Here is a 27,827-nt window from a genome sequence, read left to right as displayed (position 1 = left end):
GTTTGTTGTGTACGTAGGTGAGAAGTGGGGTTCTTTTCCCATGCAGAAAACAATAGAAATAAGCTGTTCCTCAGTTCAAAATTACCGTATCGACCTGTCTCTCGCTGATGCATGTCATCCTTCATCACCCGTGTATTAAATCTTTCTTGTGCTGTTCTCTGCCTGCCTGCAAAGCTGGGCCATTGTGTTTTACTGCCCTGCAATGTCTTCAAAATCCTTGACACTGGAGTACAAGTGACTAATACTGGCTTTTGTACTCCTTGGGGTAGAGGTGCAGTCTCAATGGGCAATTAGTTTTACAGCGCACAGATAAAAATGGCATTTTCTAATACAACTGTTCCTTTTCGTACGAGGCAGGCTAGCTGCCTTCCTCGTCTCGGGTATGGAAAATGAGCAGACATGGCAGTATCTCAGTCATGCCTTGACCTCTAAAATACATATATAGGAGTAAAGCAGGAATAGCAAGGTCAAGCTGAGCTAAACCTTGCCAGAGGTGATAAGTAACGTGATAGCTTACTGCTATTAAAAGGGAGGTTGCTGTTCAGTAAGGATCAAGCCAGGATTAAGGTGTATTCACAGTGCTCCAAATGAAAATGTCTTTGTTGCAAAACAGCGTTGAAAGGGGGAGGTTGGGACAAGGGGAGGCAGGAAACGGGCATGGGGAGCACGTGGGGATACGTCTGTGTGCTGGGAGCCTCTGGGTAGCCCTGGTTCGGCTGGGCAAGCCTGCAGGAGGGCTTGGGCTGCGAGCAAGGAGGATGGGACAGGGCTCTGGGGACTGGGACGGGAGGGGACAGGGCTCTCGGGACTGGGGCGGGAGGGGACAGGGCTCTGGGGACTGGGACGGGAGGGGACAGGGCTCTGGGGACTGGGACGGGAGGGGACAGGGCTCTCGGGACTGGGACGGGAGGGGACAGGGCTCTGGGGACTGGGGCGGGAGGGGACAGGGCTCTCGGGACTGGGGCGGGAAGGGACAGGGCTCTGGGGACTGGGACGGGAAGGGACAGGGCTCTCGGGACTGGGGCGGGAGGGGACAGGGATCTGGGGACTGGGACGGGAGGGGACAGGGCTCTCGGGACTGGGGCGGGAGGGGACAGGGCTGTCGGGACTGGGACGGGAGGGGACAGGGATCTGGGGACTGGGACGGGAGGGGACAGGGATCTGGGGACTGGGACGGGAGGGGACAGGGCTCTGGGGACTGGGACGGGAAGGGACAGGGCTCTGGGGACTGGGACGGGAAGGGACAGGGCTCTCGGGACTGGGGCGGGAGGGGACAGGGCTCTCGGGACTGGGGCGGGAGGGGACAGGGCTCTCGGGACTGGCCTTCCAAAGGAATGAGCTGCTGCAGTGCAGGTGCAACAGGAGGAGCTGAGGTATGGCAAATTCTGCGTGCTGGCACGTGATGGAAGAATCCAGGATCTTCCTGGTTAGGCTGTTGTTTAGAAATCCTGCTCTCCTGGTCCGTGATACAGTGCCATGTGGAAAGGCACCGGTAGTGAATCTAATGCAGGATGGGAGCGGAGCTGTGCTGGGTGGGGCCTGGAAGGTGTGATGCTGATAAATGTCTTGAAAAATGTTAATATTCTCAGTAATTACCAACGTACAGAGAAGGGGGGAAAACAGAGGTGCCAAAATAAGAGGGAGCACTGCTCTAGGAAAAGCTGGTGTTATTGTTGCGGAAGAGATAAAAAACGCTTTTGAGGAACAGAGTAGCAGAGCTCCAAATTCAGCTTTTAAGAATGCAATACCACGTTCTCCAGGCCTCAGGTAGAATTGCTTTGAAATGGAAAGTGGAAGGCTGAGGTGTGCTGTAATTCACTAAACTTGTTAGCACGACGTAGCCATTGAAAAATTAAATGTGGTTTTCCTGATCCAGTGGGTGAGGTGGTTTCCAGTGGGCAGGGAAGGAGGCGTCACAGCCGGACGTAAGGTACGGTTTTGATCAGCATGCCTTAGCAAGAGGCAAGTAGGATGACGGAGGGGTGTTACAGCTGTTCTGAGAACTGGGAAAAGTTAGGATTCTTTGGGCTGTGAGAGGAGTGACCAAAGCACAATTATAAAATCGTAGGTGTGCTGGAAAAGGTAGGCTGAGGCCGCTCTAACTTAGTGCCCTTCCCAGTACAGAAGCGTTAGCTCTAGCGTAAGGCTGGACGGGGGCACGTGCAAAACGTCAGAAGTGAAGGTAAGCTCATCACAAGGTGTCGTGGTAGCTGCAGGCGTGCACGTGTTCACAAGGGAATTCACGAAGGAGCAGCTTGTTTTCAACTGTTAGGTGCACAAATGTGATCTCTGGCTCCGGAATTCCTTGGTCTGCAGAGGACTGGGTGCCGTCAGACCCCTGGCTTGGCCAGGCCTGGCACCTGTAAGAACACACACGGGTCAGATCTGCGTCTGTCATCCTGGTGAAACGAAGGAAGCGAAGGCTGAAAGGAAATACTGTTGTCATCCAAAAATACAAAGTGGTAGCAGACGCTGAAGAGAAGGAAGGGCTCCTTAAGGTCAAGGACGGTGGAAATCGAAGTTGCTGGAAATTCACCAGCAGGAGCGAGAGACTTGGAGAAGGTCCTGTTCAGCATAACAGGGAGGAGGTGGAGAAAGGAGAACGTGGAGGGAAAAAAACAAACCCAGACCCACCAGGTATTTCTGAACAGAAGTTGATAAATAAGCGGATCATGATGTGCCCTGTTTTGCTGTGGCAGAAGAATTTTGCCCAGGAGCCCTCTTTCCAGTTATTCAAGAATATTCTGAGAAAATTGCGTGCAGAAAATACAACCGCTTTCTGGTCTCTCTCTTCAGGCTCCAGAGTCTGGGAAAACAACTGTGCGTTGTAAGAGCTGATCCTAAGGGTGATCCTAAGGATGGCGATATTGGGAGAGTGAACACAAAAAGCAGCAGACCAAACACCCTGATGCTGACGGCGTGGAGCGCTGGAGGGATAGGGTTCAAGACATAACACAGTATTTAGGTAGAGGCTCCTCCAATCCCTCTGGTCTTGACCTAAAACTTGTCTGTCAGTGGGCTTTCCTACAGTATTTTGTCTGATTCCCAATTTTAGAAGTAGCTATATTTTCTTACTGTGCAGTTCGTAATTGTTTAGAGCATAAAATATTTTTTTCCATCCCTGCATCTTCGCTGGGAACACATTTATGGCGAGGGAAGTTTCTGCAGAATTTTGTTTTGTTCAGGAACGAGCTTGTTGCAAAAATAACTGTCCAGCTTGGAACACCTCTCTCAAGTGAAGGAAATGTGCACCAGCAGAGCTAACCGAAATAGTTACATGTGGAAATTCCCTATTAAACACAGGAATTTGCATATAACAAGGGCGGTGGTGGCCAGCTGGAGCTGCAGACAGCTCCACTAGCTAGTGCATGATCAGTCTCCTTAATTCTTGCAGTTACCCTAGGAACATCGAAAGGTTAACTCCTGCTGCTGGCAGCTTTTGAGGCCATTCACCATGTGCGTAGCTCAAGGTGGAAGAGCGTATTTTGGCATTTGTCTGACTCCCTATAAAACAACCAGATACTTCATTAATTGCAAATCTGTATTTTTTTTTCTGGCTGAATATTACTTGAGAAAACCCAAAATCTCCAGTGACGAGGTGTCTTACAGATGTTCCTTTGTGAAGGAAAGCCTTTGACCCAGTTGCTGAGGCTTTCAGAGTGTGCCTGATACCAGCGGTACAGTTTGTTCAATGCAATGTTCTGCTGCGTAGTTTACAAAATACTGCAAGAAGAGACAGTGGGACAGTGATAAAATTCTTAGGATTATCCTGCGGGAAATTGCTTGGCTTGGTACGTTGAAGACCATGATTTCAAGCTGTGCCGATGAGAGGGATCTTCACAGATCATCAGATCCAATCTCTCGTTGTTGCGTCCACGTAAACCTTTGGTAAACAAATCATAGTACATTTTAACGTTCCCTTAGTCTCTGCTAGGTCAGCTGGAAAGCTGTCCCAGAAATTCCTTTCTCTGTTGGTTAGACTTCTAATACGATACAGTTTATGCATACTTCAGTGTTGGCATGAGACTAATTTAAATAGATTTTTCCCTTTCCTTGTGCTTCTCCTTTCCCAGATCCCCCAGGACAGCCTTCTTTGTCTTCCTTTTGCAGCTAAACAAACCCAGTTCTCTGTTCCCTCTTGCGCAGTAGGGCCTCATTTTCTTTGGCTGTCTCCATAATCCTCGTCTGCATTTATTTTAGCTCGGAGAGCTAGCTGGCTTCCACAAATATTTTACCTCCACCGAGGATTTAATGCACGCCCATCGTTTCAGAGCACGCTCGTACATCCTAGAGGTATGAGCAACAGAATGGAAGCGCAGGGCAGTGAGCAAGGCGCGCGCTCTCCGATTGCGTCGTGCCATTTACTCAGGGTGGATTCATCAGTCCTAGGCGGTTTGAAAACCATAACTCACTTCCTCTGTTTGCCTCAGTCAGGTCTCTAATCTCACAGCCATTAAGAGTTATCTTTGAATAATGAATGGAGAGATCCATTAAGGAGGGGAAAGGGCAAAGATAGTACTTAAATATAATAATAATAATAAAAAAAAAATCCCAGGTTCTTTGCATTTTCCCTCCCCAGCTCGCTTTTCACCCGTTAGCTTAGCTTCAATTGCCAGAAAGAATCCTGTAGGAGGTAGCTGAGCGAGTTGGTTGTAGGTGGGTAGGACCTGACAGGCAGTGAGTAACAGCTGAGCACTGCCAAAGCCAAACTGTGTAAAAATCAATCTGCGTTTGTCGCGGGGAGCTTACTGGCCGTGGCGGTCGGGGGAGGAACTGCAGGTGCCATAAATCCTGGTGGTTTTGGGAAGGCTCTTCTGGGACGTCCCTGCCTGATAAAAGCAAGCTACGGAGAGCTGGGTTGGGCGAAGGTGCTATCAAGTGAACGCGAAGCACGCGAGGAGAGAAAATAAACGGTGTGTAAGTAAGAGTTCTCGAGAGGTGTTTCGCAGGAGTCTGTCCCGAGTTCCGTGCCAGGCAGTGTTTTCTTTAGTGGGTTCGATGAAGGAAGAGAGAGCGCGGTTACTGTGTTAAAGCTAAGCGGGACAAGAAGAAGTTGCAAAGCGTAAATAGCAGAGAGGACTGCCTTATCCTTCATCTCGCTTCTGGCCGATCGGAGAAATGTCCCTGGAAAAAGCCCCGTGAAGTTCAGGAGAGACAAAAGCAAAGTTCTGACGTTCAGTGTGCGTGACCGGTTACCCAGATGTCAGAAAAACCTGCTTCGTGACGAGGGAATGCAGCGGGATGCAGGAACAGGCATGCTGAAGTCTTCTAGAAACTTCTGTGTGGCGCTGGAATACTGTCCTGGCTTCTGCACCCCGGTGACGCGCGGGTAAATCAGGGGTAGTCCAGAGTGATGGGTGAGGCTGTGTTTTAGACCTTTGGCCAGCAAATAAAGTCTGAAGAACTTGGAGTGGCTTGAGGCAGTGCGGGGAAGGTGCAGGAGCTGTGTTTGCGTGTGTAACTGGGGGAAAGAAGGGAAACGCTCACTGCCGAGGTAACCAGAGTCGGTCGAGGATTGACGGCCCTAAGTCGTGCTAAGGGAGACCTCGGGATGCCATCAGGAGGAACTTCCAGATGGCGCAGAAAGGAACTGGGAGGGATTCAGCACCGTTCAAGCCAGCCGTGAAACACCAGGCGTCTTCACGGGGCGCCGCGGGACCCCCGAGGTTCTGCAGCACCGGGGCTCCCGCGGGGCAGCCGGAGCTCTGCGTGGGGCTGCGAAACGCTCCCGAGCAAAGCTGCTCGGCACGGGGCCTGCCCCTCGGCCTTCTGCTCTGCTCTTCACCCTCTTGCCGCTGTTTTCACCTGCGAGGAGGAGACACGAGATCAGAGCGGCCGGCCTCAGGGACTGCTGGACCAGAGGCCGGGGCTCCCAGCCCAGCGGAGCTGATGAGACTCGAGAGGAAACTTGGCAAGCCCTGCGTCTCAGGAGCTTTTCTACACTGATTTTGTGGGACGGGGGGGCTTTAGACCAACTCCCTGTCCGTCAGCTGACCCGTGGCCAGAAATGTGACGTGTCCTTAAACAAACTGAGGGCAGCTACAGCCAGCGCCTGCTGACAGGGCCGTGGGCGAGCCGGGTCTTCACCAGGCTTGGGGCTGGCGGCGCCTGCCCTCCACCCAGGCGTTCGCTGCGGCCTCAGAAACAGCTGAAAGGGAAGCGAGCTGAACTGGTGTAACTGGGGGATCTCCTCCGAGGTCACTGGTTTCTGAGCGAGGAAACACGGGTCAACTGGGGGACGTCATCTGAAGGCAGCTGGGCAGCGTCAGCTTAGGTCGGTTCGGCTTCACAGGCACCTTTCGGTGCAGCTTGTACAAAAAGCGTCACTGAAAGTGTCTGTAAACATGTACTCTGCTAGGTCTGTGTCCTCTGAAAGACACGTACAGAATGTGCAGTTACATCCTAGTTCTCACTTCGATGGCGTGCAAGTTTGGTTAGCCAAATCTCGTGCATCCCATCAAAGATCTCAGAATTAGATGGCAAAGTAGATGTCTTCAGTGATCTTTCACGGTCCGTTTTCGGCATCTTCCTTACAGAAATAGACAACTTAATGTTGCACTGACAGTACATCTCCTAGATTTATTTCTTGTACGCTTTGATGTAACGTTGCAGGAAACATTACATCTGGTCAGTGAAGGGAGAGAGTGTTCTTCAGGCACTGATGCTGTTGCTCACAGTCCCGCCGAAGTGCTGTGAGAGCATTTCTTGTTCCCCATCGCTGCGCTCCACTGGGGCTCAGAAGTCTTTGGGACGCTGCCCTGAGATGAGACTTGGAAGTAAAAGCTGCTTCTTTTGGACAAAAGTTCGGAGTTGTCAATAAAAATGCAAAGTTTAAAATTAACAAATTCCTACCGTGCCTTGATATCGGGTTTATTTATCGGGGTAAGGCAGCAGACCTGCTGTGACTTACTGCTTTGCTGTTCAACAGATAACTAAGAAGGCAGAAAACGAAGCTGTGTGAGCCCCATTAAGCAGTCCAATGTCTTTCGTCTGTCCTGTTTTTTTCTGAAAAATGTTCTTTAAAAAAAAAAATCTCATTTAAAGTAAAATCCAGAAGAGAAGCTTCAAGCCCCGAGTTTCTGTGGCTTACCGAAGCTTGCCTTTTTTGTTCTCTGAATGTTCAGCTGCGTCTGGGAGGGAAAGGGCCTTCCTGCTGCTGCCTCTCCTGCCACTCGTTGGAAACTGCACGTCCAGCAGTAGCGCTGTAATACAGGGCGGGTTGGGCCACGCACACCCGGCTAACAGATAAACCCCGTTGGTTCCTTTAGAGCTTGCCTCTGATATGCGCTCTCTTTGCAGGGACACAGCAGGGCAGGAACGATTTCACACCATCACCACCTCCTACTACAGAGGTGCCATGGGAATCATGCTGGTGTATGACATCACCAACGCCAAGAGCTTTGAAAACATCAGCAAGTGGCTCAGAAACATAGATGAGGTGAGTAAAGGCTGTACGATCCCGGCCCCGAGCTGTCTGTGGTGACCCGCAGAGCATCTCATGAGTCCCACCGAGTGCACCTTACGCTTCTGTACTGGCCCAAGGTGTGGTGTGGGACTTAACGTGGGGTTTGGGTGCTGTTCTGAACCCGGCCCATCAAAGGAATAACACTTCAGGCTGTCCTGAACCTGGCCCACCTCCTGCCTTCCCCCCCTCAGCTCTCCCCGCAGCAGCAGGGAGGGTTGCACCACTGCACGGGGGCTGGCGGTGTCCAGATGTGTTAAATCCATGCACGAACAGACTTTGTTTCTGTGCTGGAGGATACTTGGAGGTAAGGAACACGCCTGTTGGTAACTGGGCAGCGCTGTTTCCAGGAGGAGCAGCCACCACAAGGTGGTGTGCAAAGGAACTGCGCTAAGCCATAAGCTGTAGGGCAGCTGTGGAATGATGTATCGCCTCTGTTACCCATTTTATTAGGGTGGCTGTGTAGGTCTCAAGGATGATTAAATATGATCACCTCCACTCTGTTGTCTCCACCAAAACTGTTGTACGGATGCATTTGCAGGTTTATCATTGCTGTTACAGGTGGTATTGCAAACTGCTCTTGTTGAATGCCAGCAACTTACTGAAACCTGCGTAGCCAGTTGTTGGTTTTGTTAGGGGAGTACCGAACAAGGCAAAATGGTTTTACCGCATTTTACCACACAAAGTTGGTAAAATTTCAAGTGAGGTCAAGTGAAGCAGAAGAAACTGGTGTGGAAGCAGTCAGTGCCTGGACCCTAAGAGTTTGTTCGCAGGGAATTCCCGATTGTTAGAGAGCAGCACGACTGTTAGTTTTTACTTCTGTTACGGTGTCCTCTAATGGAATAAACGTTTGGGCTTCCAGCTTTATTATTTTTTTGAAAGCACAAAGATGGCCCTGAGTGTCAGCAGGTGGGTGCTATCAGGCACTGCTGCTTGAAGCACTGAGGCTGGTGAAAGGCTCTTACAGAGCAAAAATGTTACTTCGGGATTGTAATTTTCCTAGCAGAGAAATGGGAAATTACACTGTTTATGAAAAGGCATGGATCGAGGTGGGCGTGGAAGTAAGAAGCGGGGAAGGAGTGGGGTAGGACAGGAAGGGACTCAGCAACAAGCCAAACGTAAGCTTGAAGCCAAGGCCTTTAGGTTTGTTGCTTTGTTTAAAAAAAGCCACGGTGTCCAGGATGTTGGGTAAGGATGTCATTCGTGCCATTGTGTGTGAGGTGGCGCGTGTTGGTGCTCGCCTCACGTTTTCAGACCCGTGTAGCACAAGCCCTGCGGCTCGCTTCAGGTGCGCCTGGACTCCGAGGTTCAGCCCCAGCACTCAGGCTGCTCGCTGAAACGCCTGGCGGGGGCTGTCCCCCCGTGTGCAGGGTTGCTGCAAGTGCCAGCAGCGAATGAAGCAGCTAAGCACTTCTGTTTTACAAGGACCTAATATTGTCAAAGATACTCTCTCAATAATGAGAACTTTTGGTAGGAAAGCTGGTGTTCTGAGTTGCAGTTGAGCGCAAAGAGGCGCTTCTACAGGATACGTAAGCCCTGATTCGGAAATAACTGGGAAAACTAGAGACGTGTAACAACGTCACACCTTCATCCTTGCTAAATATGAAGTATTTAAAGGTGGCCAGTTCTGCAGAGGTGCACCACGCCGAGCACTTCTGCTTCAGGCCAGCAGGAGTTCACTGAGGTGTTCAAGTGCTCAGTTTTATGCACGGGGCTGGCTGTATTTGAGAGGTCTGCTGCTGGGTAAGCAGTTCTGTGGGCACGAAAAATCAACGTTTTTGGTGTCTTAATCTACACGGTGTCTTTGCCATCTGGTTGTTGTTACTCCTTATGACTTGAAGGGAAAAATCTGGGGGCGATTCTCCTGAGGAATGTGAAATGGGCTATTACTATAAGCAGGAGTGCTGGATGCATGAAGCTCTTCCCTCTGTAGTTGTGTTAGTAACTCTGCTGTAAAATAGAATTATAGCTGTTGGAGTGAAAGTAAATTCAGATTAGACTTTCCAAGAAGCTTCTCATGTCAGGCTGCAAAGTACCTCAGTTATCCACTTAAGTGATGCTTCGTGCTGTGGCTGCTGGAGCTTCTCCGCTGGTCTGATGGGTATCCCTGGCGTGTTCTTGCCTTGTTATGGTGGATATTGGCAGTATTTCAATAACTGGACAGCTGAGGGATTTTTGTTCATACAGCATTCCTGGAGAAACCCGTTGGTAGTCTGTTTTGCCTTACGAGGCTGATTCCCTGCGTATGGGGTCCTGCTTCTCGTCGGATCTTGAGCGTTAGCCCGGTGCTCACTTCAGTTTTCCCTTTGTGACATAGTGTTGTGTGTGCACTTGGTAGAGAGTCAGTGCCGTTTCACTGCATGAGTTTGCCAACTTCCGCACGAAACACTTAGCAGACAGAGCTAAAGCACAAAGCTGACATGCAGTCATGCTCCCATGATAGCGTGATGCTGGAGAGCTTAAATTTGCCTTTGTTATTTAACCCAGGAACTCCTCAAAAAAACAAACAAACAACAAAAAAAGTATTTTTTTCGTAACTTATAAACACCTTTTCTGTTGTTTAGCTTTGTAGTGGTTGAAAGCACCGTTGTCGTTGTTAGGGAGGCTTACCTGTCTACGGCAAAACTATCCAGACAATCCCTTAAATCCCAAAAAAGCAATAGTGTCGGCTGGAGCCATTGCAGTGCGTGGAGCTTGATTGTTGGCAGCTGTTGGTTTGGAATTCATTTTGTCCTCCGATGTTTTGGCCTTTGTAGCATTGTTTCTGTAAGTGTGTGTGTCTAGCACACGAAAAAACTAAGGCTTCGAAGTGCCAGGCAGGAAGCTGCTGCTTTTCCCATGTCACTGAATGCGACCCAACCGGGGTTTGCTAGGTGAATGCTGGTAGCTGGAAGAATCTGTGCTGCAAACCAGCACTTAATCCTTTTCAGAAAGGAAGACTTCACACTTAGACTACACAAATAAAAAGGAAGGGGAAGAATAACTGACGTTGGGATGGTGGCAGTCCTGTCTCAGGGCTGTTGTCGTTGTCTAATTCCACTTCCTGGATACATGAGCTCTTTAGTTTAAGGGCAGGGTCTGAAGAATGATTCCTGACAGTCTTTGTTAGGACTCAGGAAAGAGTTGGTCAGCTGGACGTGTGAGCGTTAGCCTGGACTTCAAACAGTGTGGAAATCCAAAAGTACAGTAGCTGTCTGCTGCTTGCTGGGGGAGATGTGTAAACCTGTCTGTTATCTCATTTTAGCATGCCAATGAAGATGTGGAGAGGATGCTGTTAGGAAACAAGTGTGACATGGAAGATAAAAGAGTTGTTCCTAAAGCAAAAGGTGAACAGGTAGGTGTGGACAAAAACTTGCTTATCCAAGTAAGCAAATCAGTGCCAAGACTTCCTGCCATTGTCGGGTGGTTTAAATGCCACGGCGGGGCATGCCAGGGAACAAACAAGATAGCTGGATTTGCTGCCTTGTAAGCCTAAGGAACGTTTTCCTGGAAGTTTAATTGTGAACAACTGCCGTGAATGGAGTGAGTTCAGCTGCAGTTCCTTCTGTTTTGGATAGCTAAAATTCTGCAAGCAACCTTTGTTAAGTTACTTGTCGTGCGACTGATTTGTGTGGTATCTGTCCTCTTACGTTCAGGCATCAGCTTGTAATTTAATACACTTTAACTGCTGTTTCTGATTTAAGTTCTGAATCTTCTTGTGTGACATTTTGCTTAGCTAGTACTTCTGATGCCTGCCACACTGAAAGAATATTACGTGCTCATAAATGTTACTAATCCCAAAGTTACAGCAGCATCAACCGAATAACACTACAATAACTCTAACCTTCTTTTTTCTTTTTTGGTTTAGATTGCTAGGGAGCATGGTATTAGGTTTTTCGAAACTAGTGCAAAAGCAAATATAAACATTGAGAAGGCATTCCTCACATTAGCAGAAGACATTCTTCGAAAGGTAGGTAATTACAGGATTTGTTCGGGAAAAAAATCCTAAAATGTCAGCGTCTGTTTCTTTTGATGTTCACCTGAATTGTTGTGGCTTTTTACTTTGGTATGCTAAGACAAACAAGTCCCTGAAGGAAGACTTGTACATCTAAGGCTTCTAAAGCTTGTTTGATGTTTCAGTATGGTGCTGGTACTATCTAGAGGGAGTAGCATACATCAAAGCACCAAGGAACTCCTAGTTGTTTGGTCCTTAAACTCACTTGTATCACACGCGTGCTTGCAGTTAAAACGTTTGAATTAATTTGGAAGAGAATTGTCCTTTCCCTGCCACCTTCATTCTTCCCTGCTTTATGGAGAGGGAACGTGAATGTTTGTCACTTCCTGTCTCAGATGCCTGAAGTTATTTTAATCCCGAGGAGACCCAAGTCACTGGAATTCAGGGATGAGCCCTGGTGTTGCTTTTCTGTTTTGACTGTCCCTCCAGTCTCTGTGTGAGGTGGGCCACACGGTGTCCTCAGATTTCTCTTTTAAACAGACTGTGTCCCTCTGTAAAGCTACAGCCAAAGGATTTGACAACTCGCAGCAACAGAGAATCCATCGGAACCTCAGTAGACTCTTCTGGTGGCTGTACTTCAAAACTTACTGTTTTAAAACATGGACTTTATTTCTGGTGTGCCACAATATAGTTCACCGCATAGTTGTTGAATGCCGTGTGGACCTTTTTCCTCAAATAAAGGAATTCTGTCTTTTCCCCTCTTCTGCCCTGCCACGTTAGCATTTGCCTGTATTTTTCAGCTATGCCTTTAGCCATTTCTGTCAGTACCCAGTATTGTGTAAAAAGTCTTAAGTTTCTGCCGGGATTCTGAATGACTAGACCTGTCACTTCTACCTTGTTTCAGTGATTGCCCCTCCAAGCCTTCGCGTTTCATTGGAAGCCTTGGCTGGCAGGTTAAATTGCAGCCGAGAGAAGAACATGGATCACCAGGGCTTCCTGGTGGCTGGTTCTCCCTCCTGAAATGTACCATGAAGAGCGCTGTCTTTGCTGAGTCATGTACCCAAAGCTTTGTATGCCCAGAGCTGCGAGATACCGCTGTACTTGTATCCCTGGTGTCTGTCATAAGTTGGGAATGCATCGGCTCCCAATAGCTGCCACTGTTTTGTTGCTGGATTGAGCTGAGCAGACATTCAGGAGGCTCCAGGGCTGATTTTCAGTTAGTTTGTGTACTCCTGTACCAAGGACTTGATTAAACCCTGTGCTGGCGTGTCCCTACGTGCGATCAGGTCACGTCTCCAGCACTGAAACTCTGAGAGCTCGAGAGGCATGGGTTGGCCAACTCCAGCACGTGTGCTTTGTTCCTAAATGTTTACATATTTTTTCTGTGCTCCAGGTTAGCAGTAGGGACGGGATTATCTTCCCCCACGTGAATGCTATCGCTAACGTCGTCCGGGTTAATTGGTTGGAAATCTAGTGCAAGGTCACTGCTGAGTCTTTCCTCATCCCTTTTGAATACGCCTCTGCTCAACGCGCCGTGGTCGCAGCCCTAGTTCGGAGTTGTTTCTTAATCGGTTTTTGACGAGCTTTATGTGAGGGAGCGACTGAAAATCGTTGGCCTTTGGTGAACAGGAGGGTTCCTAGCCTAGTGGGTCCTGCTGCGCCTCCTGACCTTTACATTTTTACTTCGGGCCTCAGTGCATTTGTCTGAAGAACGGGGCAGGGTGGGCGATGGCTTGCTGTTGCAAGGCTGTGGGGTAGAGAATAAGAAAAGGAATGCGGGGAGTAAAGTTCTGTATTCTCACGAATGTTTAGATTAGTTTCTAAACAGCTGAAAATAGATGCGAGCATCTGATCAAAACCACTGGACTTCAGGTTTTGTTTTGGTCAAACCAAGCTTACATCCCATGGTGCAGATGAGATGTTTTGCCTCGGAATCTGGTGTCCTGATTAACTGGAAGGCAGATGCTTTTTGCTTTGCCTTTTTTTTTTCTTTATCCATAAATAAAATGACTCTGTCATTTTTAAGGTCATTAGCTCACATAATTTAACTTCAGCTTGTGTAAGTTGCACACTGTGATTTACTCCACCAAAGTCCGAGTGTCAGTTCTAAAAGCGGGATCTGGAAATAATTCTTGTTTACTTTGGAGCGGGCCTAGTTTGAAAGCTTTTCCCAGATTTCTAATCGCTGTTGATTTAAAACAACAGCCACAAAAAAAATCCTAAGACTGGTTTTGCACGCTTCTGCTGGCGAGGGAAGGAGGATTCCCTACATTTCTGTAGAGCTCTTTGTCCGTAGTTTATTTGGGATGTTATTTGGTGGTGTCAGTCCTTCTGTAAGCCTCTACCTCTTCAGCTCTGAACGCTCTTTTTCCGAATGTCTCAGGAGTTACCTAACCTTCTTGCTTGTCTCGTTGCAGACCCCTGTAAAAGAGCCCAACAGTGAAAATGTAGATATCAGCAGTGGAGGTGGGGTGACAGGCTGGAAGAGCAAGTGTTGCTGAACGTTCTCCTATATCACCAATCGCCATCCACCGCTCCTTTTTTCTCGCTGCAAAACAAACCACTCTGCCCGTTTTTAACCTTAAACCGATGTTTTGTTCCTCATCTTAACAAGCTCCTGTCTCCCTTTGTTTTTCTGTTTAGGACGGCTTGCGTACTATAATTTCCTCAACATGTATAGGAAAATCATCTCCGCGACTTCATTTTTTAATGTACCTGCTCAACTTACCACTACGTTTTGGTTGTATTATAGTCCCGTTCCTCCTGACATTAAAACATATAGCAATCATATTCAACTCTACTCTGCAAATTGTATAAGAATAAAAGTTAGAATTAACAATTTATTTTGTACAACAGTGGAATTTTCTGTCATGGATAATGTGCTTGAGTCACCATATTCTCTAGAAGCATCAGCAAAAGAGCCAGGAAAACACTCATTTTCGCCTTGAGTATGTGAATGGGGTTTATTTTGTCCTGTGCCTTATGTGGAAAGGAACTTTTATTTTCACTTTTGTTTCTCTTCTGGTGGAAGCATGTGCAGGAGACATACCATCCATACCTGATCATTTTAAAATACTGAACTCTTTTGTGATTGCTTTCTGTAATTGTTGGTGTAATGCATCGAGGACAAAGGGTGGTGCAAAAAATACTGCATTTAATCTGCTCTGTCTCCTTTTTGGTGATCTACCCATTCGGAACTGTTCCTGCTGCCATTTTTTTTCTCACTCGCAGCTCTTTCCTTTTGCCTGCATGCTGCTTTTATTTGCTTTCCTTCATGGTGTGATGTGTTAATTAAAAGGATGGCAACGTGGTATGTTTGCCAAAAATTTAATACAAAGCACTGATTTAGCTTTCAAGGTAAAATGTTGACGATACCTACTAATTTCCCTCTAGCCAATGTCAGTTCACTAGTATATCTTCTCTCCTCCTGCATAGCCATTGGGTTTTATGATATGGAAGAGTTATTTGCATGCACTAGTTTTCTATGGAGGGTGATGTGGTTGTCTACTTTATGTGTATGAATATAACATGCGATTCCCAAACTGACAGCAGTTAACATGAACTTTTAAGTTCTGTCTCTCACTGTTAGCCGCTCCAACAAGATGTTCGGTAGCCTAGCAAGAGGCTGAGTAAAACTAGATTAAAAAAGAAAAAAGAAAAAAAAAAAGGAAGAAAAAAAAGTCGGCAGTTTAATTTATTACCTCCCTGAAAACTTTCCACTTTCCAGTGTTACAAGCTCCGAGTCATTTGTGCTGCGGTCAGTCTTGGCTCGCTCCCGGGGCACGGGCTCGCGGGCTGTGCCGCCGCATCCCCGCCAGGCACCCGCGCTCGCGCACTGCAGTGGCTTCGGGTTTGAAAGGAAGGGGGTTAACGACTGCCAGCCCGGCTTTGTAGGCTGCTCCCGCTGAACCGGGCCTTCGGGCTGCAGGAGCAGCCGTGCGTTCACTTGCCTCGCATTTAAAACACGGCGCAGGAGAGCTGCTCCAGCCAAGGACAAAAAGATGTTCCCAACAGCCGCTTCCCCCGAGCCTCGCGTTCTTTGAAGCTGGACGAGCTCGCGCCTCACTCTTGTCCGCTTGGGTTTTGGACTTTCTCCAGTAAATAAAGTAGTAACTAACGCTGATTTAATTTTAATGAAATGACGGTGTTTTAACATTGGAATTCTAGTTTTGAACCGCTTCCCGTGTAGTAACTCGGCCGGCGTGTCTCCCTTTTCCCCGTGGTTTGGCATTTTGTCTCTGTGTTCGCCCTTCCCAGCCGTGTGGCTGTTGGCCAGGCGGGCCCGGGACCCCCGTGGGCAGACGGGCACAGGTCGGTCCCCCCGCGCTGCGCCTGGTGGCCAGCACTGTAAATAGCGGCCGGCTACCTTCTGGTTAAACCTGCACTTTTCAACGTTATCAAAAAGGGAAAATGGAAAAATAGACATCAGTTTTTTTTCTTTTTGTATAATCTTTGTTTTAAAACGTGAGCTTTTTATTTGCTGCCGGGGGCTTGGCTCCTTCTGTGTAAATCTGTCGGGGTCGTCTGTAGGCGCTGCGCTCGTAGTGCCCGGCCAGGGGAGCGCAGCCCCCTCCCTACGCAGTCAGCACGCGCAGACAGGTCTAGGTGGTCCTCTTCTGTTCGTATGAAAACATGACTTTTAACCGTGTGGCTTTGTTTTGTTTTGGGAGTGCAAGGCCCAGCTGAGGAGGAGTGAGCACCAAGAGTCAATTCTGATGCTAAAAAAGTAATAATAATCGTGTTGGAGGAATCTGCAGTAACTTTATTTCTGCTGGTATCTAAATTTACCGCTCGCTAGCCAACTAACTGCTTGTGGCACCTGCGTGTGGAAGACCCCCCGGCCCCGGGTGGGGATTGAAGCCGAATCCTGCCCGGACCCCCCCGGAGCCCCTCGAGCCGCCCGGGTGCCGTCGCGCTGGATCCGGCCGTGCCAGCAGCCGCGGGCTGTCGCGTCCCCGGCCGGCAGCGGAACCCCCAGTGCTACCTTTTGTCATGGCAAAATGTAACTTAATTAAATTGGTAATGATGAACTAAACCCCGAGGTTGGATCTATTGTATAAGCGTGTTACCTGCTTTGTACTTGGCACGTCGGTGTGGCCGGGGCGGTGCGGGGCGGCGCGGGGCGAGGTGGAAGCCGCGCTTCGTACGATCGGACTTGGATGGTGGAAAAAACAGCATCGACTTCAGGTCTAGGATTAATTCCCATGCCTACAATTTTTTACTTAATCTTTTAATATTTTTGCTACTCCACTCTGGCTTTTTATTTAAAACACATTCTTTTGTACCACTTACTGTATCAAATTGTATAAAAGATCACTGTCCCATTCTTGGTCATACCAAGAGCAAATAAAAGCTTTTATAAACTTGCACTGGTTACTTCCTGGGCCCCTTACCGGCGCCTTCCCCCTGTCCCCGTGGGGCTCTGGGTGCGCAGAGCTTCGCAGCCCGTGCTGGCTGCGGCCACTCGGCTGCCTTAACGAACCGATCGGAGCTGGTCCCTGCTGTAAGGAACCGAGTTTTGACACAGCCATTACTTGGTTTTTCACGTAGGAAGTGTCAGCTGCTTCTCGAGGCTGGGGGCGGGCTGGTGGGGCTGTCCTGGGGGCAAGCCTGCGGCCCCCAACTCCTCAGCGAGGTGGCGGGGAGCTTTCGGAAACCCGTGGGACGGGGGCAGCCTCCCTGCCTGCCCGTGGCTGTGGCCGTGCGGGTGGGTTTCCACCCTGGGGGAGCTGCACGTGCCTCACAGGAGCTGCTTGCTGCAGCTTCTCCGTGCTCGATGTCACCACTAACCCGCGTCCCCTGTCCTGGTGGAGGCACCCCGGGGCCCGCTGGCCACGCTCGTGGTCTAAAATTTTGGGTAGACCTGTGTGGTGCCAGGAGTTGGACTCGATGATCCTTGTGGGTCCCTTCCAACCCGGGATATTCTGTGATTCCGTGATTCTTTGTGTTCGCCAGCCCCATCTCTGCCAGCAGGTATCAGCTCTGTGTCCCCTGAGCTGCGGGGAGCGGGTGCCCCAAGCCCCCTGCAGGCCCAGGGCCGTGCCCAGGTTGGGGGCATTGCCTGTCCCTGTCCCTGTCCCTGTCCCCGTCCCCCTGGCGCAGCGGGGCCGCACTTGGCCTTGTCGCTTCCCGCTGCCGCGGTGTCGGTAACCGGAGGGGGCTTTGTGCTGCTGCCGAGGCTGTCACAGCCAGGGCCGCAGCCTCGGGTGCCTGTCGGTGCCGCCATCACCATGCCACCATCACGGTGCCACCCACAGGGGGGTGGCAGCTCCCAGCCTGGCCCCTCGTGTCCCAGTGGGGCCAGATGTGATGAGTGGGGACGTGGTGGCAGAGCCCAGCGTGCGGTGGCGTGGCCGCAGCACCGGGCACCGACCCGTCCGTGCTCGCTGCTCCCTCTGCTCCTCCGGGCTCCCCGTCCCAAATCCCCAAGGGTAAGGGCTGGGGGAGCGGCGCCTTGAGCCCCGAGGTGCTGTAGGAGCCCCCCAACCCCACGTCTGCCCTGAGCACGTCCCCAGCGCCCGGGGACCTTCCCCTGGTGTCCCCAGCTGGGGTGGCCACGAGCCACCGCTTGGTGTCGGTGCCGTCCACACGTGTCCCGGGGGAGAGGGGCCCAGTGGGGGGGGGGGGGGGGACAGGACCGGGGGGTGCTCCTGTGGCTTTTGGGGTCCTCTGGGACATCCCCAGCCGGACTCAGGAGGATGCAGCACCCCCAGGCACCCCAAAACTGCCCTGGGGGTGCCCAAGGCCGGGCTGGATGGGGCTGGGGGCAGCCTGGGCTGGGGGCAGGGGTCGTGCCCATGGCAGGGGTGGCACCGGGGGGGCTCTGAGGACCCCCAAACCCCTCTGTGAGCCCCCCCTGCAGCTGCGTCCCACGGCTGCGGGGGCACCGGGGGGGTGCTGACCTGACCCCCCCCCCCCCCCCCCCCCGGCCCGGACCCCGCATGCACCCCCCCCAAATAAATAAAATAACTATCCGAACCTCATTCCTCCCACACCTTCTCACCCAGCTCGGGGGGGGGGGGCTTCACCCCACATCCCCCCCCCCTCACCCTCAAATCCGGGGGGAAACCAGGCGGGGGGGGGGGGGGGGGCTCCGCAGCCCCCCGGGAGCCCTCAGGGGCCGGGCAAAGGCTGAGCCCCGCCGCGGGGGCGGCTCCCGGCTGCCCCCCCCACCCTCCCCCCACCCCCGTCGTCCTCCCCCCCCCCTTTTCCCCTTCCCCCTGCCCCGGCTCCGGTGCCGGTGGCGGCGGCGATGGAGCCCGGCGCTGCCGCCGCCCCCCCCCGCGGCCCGGGGCCGGCCTGAGGCGGCGGCGATGCGGCGGCGATGGAGAAGCTGGCGGCGGGGCTGGCCCGGCTCCGCTGGAGCCCCGCGGCGCTGCCCCTGGACGCGATCGTCAGCAAGTGCCGGCTGCCCACGCTGGTCTGCCTGGGGCAGGGTGAGCGGGGCCGGGGGCAGGGGGACGGGGACGGGGGCAGGGGGACGGGGACGGGGGCAGGGGGACGGGGGCAGAGGGATGGGGGCAGGGGCCGGGGGGAGCAGGGGATGGGGACAGGGGTGGGGACAGAGGGACGGGGACAGAGGGATGGGGGCAGAGGGATGGGGGCAGAGGGATGGGGGCAGAAGGACAGAAGGACAGGGACAGGGGCCGGGGGGAGCAGGGGCTGGGGACAGAGGGACAGGGACAGAGGGATGGGGATGGGGACAGAGGGATGGGGGCAGAGGGACGGGGACAGAGGGACGGGGACAGAGGGATGGGGGCAGAGGGATGGGGGCAGAGGGATGGGGGCAGAAGGACAGAAGGACAGGGACAGGGGCCGGGGGGAGCAGGGGCTGGGGACAGAGGGACAGGGACAGAGGGATGGGGATGGGGACAGAGGGATGGGGGCAGAGGGACGGGGACAGAGGGATGGGGGCAGAGGGACGGGGAGGGGGGCAGAGGGATGGGGACAGGGGCCAGGGGGAGCAGGGGCTGGGGACAGGGGATGGGGAGAGAGGGACGGGGAGTAGGGGGTGCAGGGGATGGGGACAGGAACAGGGGGATGGGGACAGAGGGACACGGACAGGGAGAGGGGCTGGGGGGGGCAGGGGATGGAGGCAGAGGGATGGGGATGGAGACGGGGACAGGGACAGAGGGACAGGGACAGGGATCAGGAAAGGGATGGGAAGAATGGGGGGGTGCAGGGGACAGGGCTGGGGACAGAGGGACAGGGACAGAGGGAAGGGGCAGGGATGGGAAGCTTGGGGGATGAAGAGGGCAGGGACACAGAAAGAGGGACAGGGAAAGAGAGACAGGGACAGAGGGGCAGGGACAGAGGGACAGGGACAGAGGGATGGGAGTGAGGCAGGGCTGGAGGGGCTGGGGATGGACGTGGGGACAGGGACAGAGGGAGGAGGGACGGAGCGGTGGAAGGAGGTGAGGCAGGGATGGAGGGGACAGGGAGCAGGGGAGGGCTGGGAGAGGGGGGTCGGGGGGGGGGGCGACAGAGGGGGCAGGGAGAGCGGGATGGGGAGCTGGGGGGGCTGGGGGGGGCTGGGGAAAGAGGGGCTGGGAGGGAGGAAGGGCTGCAGCGGATGGGGACGGACGGAGGGACTGGGACAGACAGGGACGGGGATGGAGCAGGCAGGGCGATGGGGGGGCTGGGGAGGAGGGGAGGGCAGGGGGCTGGGGGGGGCTGGGGGGGGGAGGCTGGGAGGGGTGGGACAGGGACGGGGCCGAAGGGCACGAGGGGTGATGAAGGCCAGAGGCGTGAGGAGGAGGAGGGCGGCTGGAGGCCGGGTGACCGCCCCCTCCCCACCAGTGGCAGTGGGGACCCCACTGCACCCCCAAATTCCCTCCTCCCCTGCAGCCCCACGGTTTGGGGGGGGGGCTCCCACCTTTTGGGGTGCCCGGGGTGGGGGGGGTCCCAGCGGTGCCTCCCCCCTCCCCAGGCACAGGCTGGGGGGGGGCACAAAGGGGCCGCCTGCGCGGGGCTGCCGGGCCAGCGCCGGCCTTTGCCCATTTCCCTGGTAACTGTTGCTGAGATTTCGGGATGGAGGCGCCCGGCACGGCCACGGAACCCCCCCCGCCTGCACCCCCCTGCTCGGGGATGGCGGCACAGAGCCCCTCAGCCCCCCCCCCCCCAGCACATCCCTGGTGGTCCCCAGACGTGGAGCAGGCTCAGACCCGGACCCCCCCCCCCCAACCTTGCCCTGGGGTGCTGGCGATGGCCCCGGCTCGGGCTTGCATTTTTGGATGCGTTCCTCGCCCCTCGGTCTGGCCCCACTGTCCTGAGAGCTGGGGGGGGGGGGGGGGGGCTCTAAGGGGTGAGGGTGGCCGGGGGGTCTCCGGGGGGGTCTCCAGGGGTGCCTGGGGGTGCCCAGGGGTTGACACAGCGGGGCTGTGGCTCAGGAGGGCAGCTTCTGCCTGGTGCTCAGGTCAGCGCCTCGGGATGTGGGGGCGCGAGGAGCTGAAAGTGGGCTGCGGGGGGGGGGGGGGGCCTGGCTGTGCTGACCCCAACCAGGGACAGGGACGGGGACAGGGACGGGGACACCTGGGTGTGAGCACGGCGGTGCAGGGCTGTGCACGGCTGTGGGTGCGTGCGGGGAGCCACGCAGGGCATGCAGCCGGGGGGGGGGGGGGGGGGGGGCACAGCCAGGAGCACCCTGCCCCGTTGCACGGTGTAGGGGCAGAGCGGGGTGTCAGGGGACAGGCTGAGCACCCCTGGAGCAGGACACGTCCCGTTCCCCCCCCCCCCCCCCCCCCCCCCCCCCAAAGGACTCGCTGCGCCCCTCCGGAGCCGGCTGCAGCCTGGGGGGGTGCCGGGCCCCCCCCGAGCCGCCTCGCCCCGGCCTGCAGCGCGGCCCCGTGTCAATAAAGTTGTTGTTCGGCCGCTGCCGCAGCCTTTCAAGAGGGACAAAGAAAATTGTTTCCAGGGCAACTGGCGGCTCTTGGCAGCGGGCACCTGCTCGCCCATCGCCCGGCGCCCGGGCCCCCCCCCCCCCCCCCCCCAAACCCGCACCCCCTCGGGGCTCCCCCCGCGGCCGTCCCCAAGCCTGGGGCTCGCCGTCCCCGTGGCCGTGCTGCTCCCCCCGTCCCCCCCAGCCCCAGAAGCGGAGCTGAGCAAAATGGGGGGGGGGGGGCCCTGAGCGTGTTTTAGGCCTTGGCATTGCCACGCTCTCTTTTGGGGGGGGGGGGCCGTGTTGCACGCCTGGGGGGGGTGGGATTGAGAGCAGCTCGCGGGGGTCAGGGGCTCGGCCCCCAGCTTTGGGACAGGCGCTCCCCAGGCCCTGGCAGGGGGGGAGGTGGGGGCTGGGGGGGCTGGGGGGGGGGCACACAGGGGCTGGGGGCTGGAAAGGGCCCTGGGGAGCCTGGGGGAGGCCGGAGGCAAAGGCGGGAGCTGGGTCCTGGCGGCCTCGGCCCCCCCCCCCCCCCCCCCCCCCGGGGCTGGTGGCACATGGGGTGTGGGGGGGACACCAGCAGGACCTGGCTGGGGACCGGTGCTGGGTGCTGCAAAGAAAGGGGGGGGGAGTGGGGAGCAGTTCTGCTGTCCTGGGGGGGGCTGGCACCCACGGGTGGGCTCCCCAGAGCTGTGTCCCCCACTGGGCTCCCCCCCCCCAGGGGCTCAGCCCGTCCCCGTCCCCCCGCAGGGGAGTCGGTGGAGGGGGTGAGCGCCCAGGACGTGCTCCTGATCCACTCCTGCCGCCAGTGGACGACGGTGACGGCCCACAGCCTGGAGGAAGGGCACTACGTCATCGGCCCCAAAATCGACATCCCCCTGCAGTACCCAGGTGGGGACAGGGGCCGCGGGGCAGGGGGCCGGGTGGGCTGAGCCCGGCACGGGGGTGAGGAGGGATGGGGGGGGGGGACTGGGGTGGGGTGGGGATGGAGACAGGGACATGGCCGGGGATGGGAATGGGGATGGGACACAGCAGGGAATGGAGACAGGGATGGGATGAGTTGAGATTGGAGACAGGGATGGGATGGGATGGACTAGGGATGGGGATGGAGACGGGGATGGGATGGGGACGGGGATGGGGATGGGATGGGGATGGGGATGGGGATGGGGATGGGGATGGGGTGGGGATGGGGATGGGGATGGGGATGGGATGGGGATGGGATGGGATGGGATGGGGATGGGATGGGATGGGATGAGGATGGGGATGGGGATGGGGATGGGATGGGATGGGGATGGGGATGGGGTGGGGACGGGGATGGGGTGGGGATGGGGATGGGGATGGGGATGGGATGGGGATGGGATGGGATGGGATGGGGATGGGATGGGATGGGATGAGGATGGGATGGGATGGGATGGAGATGGGGATGGGGATGGGGATGGGATGGGGATGGGGATGGGGATGGGGATGGGATGGGGACAGGGACAGGGATGGGATGGGGACTGGTAAGGAACGGGGCCGGGACGGCGATGGGGACAGGCCGGGGCTGCTGTAGCAGACGAAGGTGCTGAGCTCACCGCGGCCGCCGTAGCGAGGGCCCTTAATGACCACTCCTAAGTGCTCGCCATGGCGGCAACGAGTCCTGCTAATAAATAAATAATGGGAAGTGGAGCGGGGGAGGGGCAGATCGCCCATCCCAAGGGGGTCAGGGCTGGGGGGGGGGGGGGGGGGGGCATGCAGCGTGTTAACCGGCTCGGTGGGGCACAGGGCAGCTCCTGCCACGGTCCCTGTCCCTTTGCTCGGGCGCCACGGCCCCATCCTCCCCCAGCTTTTTGTGTCCCCTCTGCGCTGGCCCGGAGCAGAGCAGCCCCGCGCCGCGGCGCCGAGTTAATATTCCCATCAGGTCCCATCCCCGCCACGCTCGCGCTAATGAAGGCAGAGTTTTGCTCCTGAATGCAGCCCTCCGGCTCCCTGGCTGCGCCTGGCCCCCCGCACACCGCTCTCTGTGGGGCTGGGGGCAGCTGGGGGGGGCCGGGAAGCCTCCGGGAGCCGCTCCCTCCATCCTTGGGGCATTTTTGTGGTCGCTTTGGGGGTGTTCTCTGCCCCTATGGGGGTGCTGCAGGGGCACCGCTGGGGAGCTTGGTGCACCCGGAGGTTTGCTTCGGGAGGAGAGAGCTCGGGATGGGCCCCAAATGGGATGGGGACTCCAGGCTGGGCTCATCAGCTGCTGATGGGCCCCGATGAACCGTGCCAGGGTGGCTGCGGGTCACCAGGGCCGGGGGGGGGCCCCCTGTGGGCCCCTCTGACTGCTCTGGGGCTGGGTGTCCCCTGCAGGGAAGTTCAAGCTGCTGGACCAGGACCGGGACATCCGCGAGCCCGTGCAATATTTCAACAGCGTGGAGGAGGTGGCCAGCATCTTCCCCGACCGCGTCTTCGTCATGGAGGCCATCACCTTCAGCGTGAAGGTTGGCGTGGTCACTGCGGGGCGGGGTGGGGGGACAGCAGGGAATGGTAGGGGGACGTCGGGGGCATTGGGGGACCATGGTGGGGCAGCAGCCGAACATCAGAGCATGGTGGTGAGGCAGCAGGGGTGGCGGTGGTACAGGAGGTGGTGGTGGGACATCAGGAGGTGCTGGTGGGACACCAGGAGGTGGTGGTGGGACATCAGGAGGTGCTGGTGGGACACCAGGAGGTGGCGGTGGGACATCAGGAGGTGCTGGTGGGACACCAGGAGGTGGCGGTGGGACACCAGGAGGTGCTGGTGGGACATCAGGAGGTGGTGGTGGGACATCAGGAGTTGGCAGTGGGACACCAGGAGGTGATGGTGGGACACCAGGAGGTGGTGGTGGGGCATCAGGAGGTGGCGGTGGGACACCAGGAGGTGGCGGTGGGACACCAGGAGGTGCTGGTGGGACACCAGGAGGTGGTGGTGGGACACCAGGAGGTGCTGGTGGGACACCAGGAGGTGGCGGTGGGACATCAGGAGGTGGCGGTGGGACACCAGGAGGTGGCGGTGGGACACCAGGAGGTGCTGGTGGGACATCAGGAGGTGGTGGTGGGACACCAGGACTTGGCAGTGGGACATCAGGAGGTGGTGGTGGGACACCAGGACTTGGCAGTGGGACATCAGGAGGTGCTGGTGGGACACCAGGAGGTGGCGGTGGGACACCAGGAGTTGGCGGTGGGACACCAGGAGGTGGTGGTGGGACATCAGGAGGTGGTGGTGGGACAACAGGAGGTGGCGGTGGAACACTACAGGATGGTGGTGGGACCTCAGGGTTGGGGGTGGGAGGTAAGGGGAAGGCAGCGGGACACCAGGGGGTGGCCGGTGGTGGGACACCAGGGGACGGTGACGGGGCACTGGGTGCCTGCTCAGCCACCGTCCGCCCCTGCGCAGGTGGTGTCGGGGGAGTTCAGCGAGGACAGCGAGGTGTACAACTTCACGCTGCACGCCGGGGACGAGCTGACGCTGATGGGCCAGGCGGAGATCCTCTGCGCCAAGACGGTGAAGGAGAAGTCGCGCTTCAACACCCTCCTGCGGAAGCTGGGCAAGGCGGCGCCGGCGGCGGGGGCCAAGCAGGTGAAGGGCAAGATGCCCTGCCTGATCTGCATGAACCACCGCACCAACGAGAGCCTCAGCCTGCCCTTCCAGTGCAAGGGCCGCTTCAGCACCCGCAGCCCCCTCGAGCTGCGGCTCCAGGAGGGCGAGCACACCATCCGCAGCATCATCGAGAAGGTGCGGCTGCCCGTCAACGTGGCCGTGCCCAGCCGCCCGGCGCGCAACCCCTACGACCTGCACGCCATCCGCGAGGGGCACTGCTACAAGCTGGTCAGCATCATCTCCAAGACGGTGGTGCTGTGCTGCATCCTGCGCCGGGACCAGCTGGTCCCCTTCCACTTCCTCCTGCTGGCCGACATGCCGCGCTTCCAGCTGCCCGAGGGGCTGCTCGGGGGGGACCCCCAGCTGGAGAAGCTGCTGCGGGACAGCGCCGCGTACTGCCACGAGCGCTTCAACCCCGACGAGTACTCGCGGGCGGTGCGGGAGGCCAAGCCCGACTTTTCGGAGGAGTGCGCCAGCCCCCGGCGCTTGAGGCTCTGCCTGCCGGGCTGCGCCCGCGAGGAGCTCAGCCAGCCCCTGCAGCGCCTCTCGCTCTGCTTCTACGGCGGGGGGCTGCCCCGCGCCCCCCAGGACGCAGCTGCCCGCTGCCAGGACCCGCCGGGCGCCGGTACGGGGACACCACGCCATCAGCCGCCGCTGCCCGACTTCGCCGACCCCGAGAGGGAATACATGACGCCCGACTGGGCCGAGCCCGAGTTCAGGACTCAGGAGCCGCTGGAGATCCCCTACGAGGAACTCTGGAGCAACCAGGGCCTGGAGAGCTTCTCCTCGCCCGGCGGCACGGGGCGGCCGGACCTCGTCACCTTCGGGGCCGCGTCCCCGCTGGGCTCCCCGCGCCGCCCCGGCGTGCCCAGGGACGAGCCCCTGGGGGACGCGCCACCCCCGGTGCCACCCAAATCGGAGGCGGTAAGAGCTGGGGGGCGGCCCCGGGGCTGGGGGGACCCAGCGGTGTCCCCACGCTGGGGGCACGGAGTGCACCCATCGCGACCTGCTGTTGGGTTGGGGGGGTCCCGGGGCAGTGTCGGCCCTGCCACGACGGGGCCCTGACGGCGCTCGCCCCGTTGCAGGTGAAGGAGGAGTGCCGGCTGCTGAACGCACCCCCCGTGCCGCCCCGGGGCGGCCGCCCCCCAGCACCCCGCAGCCCCCCAGGCCCCCTGCGCTTCCCGAAGCTGGCTCCGGCTCCCTCGCCCAGCCCCAGCCTCTCCTACTACTCCTCGGGGCTCCACGACGGGTGAGTGGCTCGGGGACGCGGGGTGGCCCCCCCCGGGGCGGGATGTCCCCCGCACTGCGAGGTTTGGGGGGGGGGGGGACACAGCGTGGCCCTGGGGTGACGCTCGCCTTCCTCCGTCAGGTCGGTCCCGCGGAGCGGCAGCGGCTCGCCCTCGCCCGACGCCTACTCCCTGTACTGCTACCCCTGCGCCTGGGGCGACTGCAAGGCCGGGGACCCCCCCGGGCGCCCGCTGCCCCCCGCCGCCCAGCCCGGCCCCACCGCCTGGTCGGACCCCTGGGCCTACGCCGAGGCGGGGGCCGGGGGGGGCAGCGGCCGCTCCACCCCGCTGCCGGCGGCCGAGCCCCCCCTGAAACCCTTCCGCAGCTGCCCCCGCCTCAAGCCCCCACACCCCCAAAAACGCTTCGCGCCCTTCGGGGCGCTCAACCCCTTCGCCGGCCCGGCCGAGTGGCCGGAGAGCCCGGAGTGGCCCAAGCCGCCTTCGGCCCCGGCTGCTCCCTCTTCCTCCTCCTCGCCCGAACCCTTCGCCCCCTTCGAGGGGCCGGATCCGACGGCCCCCCCCCGCCCCCCCAAGGGTTTTGAGGGGGACAGCATCGTCATCCGCGGGGCGGCCCCGCTCTCGCCCGCCGTCCTGCGCGGGGCCGAAGGCGGCGTTGCCCGCCTCTACCTGGCGCAGGGCGTCATCGAGGTGCCGCCGGCGGCGCGGGGCGAGGGGGGGGCCCCGCCGGCTGCCCCCCGGCCCAGCGGGGACGGCTCGCCCTGGCTGCCCCCCGCCGACCTCTCGGCCCTCTCGGTGGAGGAGGTCTCCAAGTGCCTGCGCTTCATCGGCCTCTCCGAGGACGTCGTCAGCTTCTTCGCGCGGGAGCGCATCGACGGCAGCATCTTTGTGCAGCTCAGCGAGGAGATCCTGGCCGACGACTTCCGCCTCACCAAGCTCCAGGTGAAGAAAATCATGCAGTTCATCAAGGGCTGGCGCCCCAAGATCTAGCCGGGTGATGGGGTACCCCCAGCCCCAGCCACGCAGTGCCTCTCCCCGCTCTGGCTGCGGGGTTTCCTCCTCCCCCGGAGCTCGGCCCCACTGCCTGGGGCTCCCCCCTTTCTGTTTTAACACGGGACAGTAATTTTGGCCTCAACAGGCTGGAAAATATCGGAGTTTGCATTGACTGCTTTAACTTAATCCTTGTGGATTAGTGTAATAAACGTACGGGAGAGAACAAGCTGCCGGAGAAGCCCCTTGCTCGGGGAGGAGGGGGACAGGGGCTTGGCCTGGGGGCCCGAGGGGTGGCACAGGGAAAGCAGAGCCGCTCCGGGCAAGGCTCGGAGCCCACGCACACAGCTCCTGTGCAGCCCCCAGAGCAGGGCACGGGTCCAGGGGGCCGCTGCCTCCCCCCCCAGGGAGGGCTGAAGGCTGCTCGCCAGCCCCGCAAGCAGGCAGCTGCCTCCCCCAGGGCAGCAGAGGCAGGCTGAGAGGACGTCTCGGCCAAGTTTTGCGCTGCCGGCTTTGAGAAACGAGCACAAACGCGACGTGGAAAGAGCAGCATCGCCGCGCGAGCACCCTGCTGGTGCCGGGGGACAGGCAGGGCACCGCGGCGAGGCAGGGAGGTGGAGGCCAGGCCGGCTCTGAAATTAGCGACAGGTGCGCGGAGATTTAAAGCCTTTTAGTTTAAATTGAGCTCTCCCCACGGGGGGACCTTTCTGGCCTTTGGCTGC

The 27,827-nt window shown here is 57.4% G+C and overlaps 2 protein-coding genes across 2 annotated transcripts in view; both read left to right on the top strand.

Moving 5' to 3' along the window:
- LOC106048390 (ras-related protein Rab-10) overlaps positions 1-16,765 on the top strand; it is a 43,313-nt gene extending 26,548 nt beyond the window's left edge. The window contains exons 3-6 of the mRNA XM_066995230.1: positions 7,300-7,438; positions 10,707-10,796; positions 11,310-11,411; positions 13,814-16,765. Of these exons, the coding sequence (XP_066851331.1) occupies positions 7,300-7,438; positions 10,707-10,796; positions 11,310-11,411; positions 13,814-13,897 (415 nt within the window). The 3' untranslated portion in view covers positions 13,898-16,765. The remainder of the gene's footprint in view (positions 1-7,299; positions 7,439-10,706; positions 10,797-11,309; positions 11,412-13,813) is intronic.
- Positions 16,766-18,626: 1,861 nt separating this feature from the next.
- Positions 18,627-27,323, top strand: LOC136790572 (GRB2-associated and regulator of MAPK protein 2-like). The gene is made up of 6 exons (XM_066995219.1): positions 18,627-18,832; positions 22,024-22,164; positions 23,605-23,735; positions 24,668-25,795; positions 25,957-26,120; positions 26,241-27,323. Exons 1-6 carry the CDS (start codon positions 18,721-18,723, stop codon positions 27,103-27,105), a joined length of 2,541 nt encoding a protein of 846 aa, XP_066851320.1. The 5' UTR covers positions 18,627-18,720; the 3' UTR covers positions 27,106-27,323.
- Positions 27,324-27,827: the final 504 nt, after the last annotated feature.

Source organism: Anser cygnoides, chromosome 3 (assembly GCF_040182565.1).
Source record: "Anser cygnoides isolate HZ-2024a breed goose chromosome 3, Taihu_goose_T2T_genome, whole genome shotgun sequence".
In the NCBI taxonomy this organism is placed as follows: Eukaryota; Metazoa; Chordata; class Aves; order Anseriformes; family Anatidae; genus Anser; species Anser cygnoides.
The sequence above is the reverse complement of the archived record's forward strand: the minus strand, read 5'-3'. Positions and strand labels throughout refer to the sequence as shown.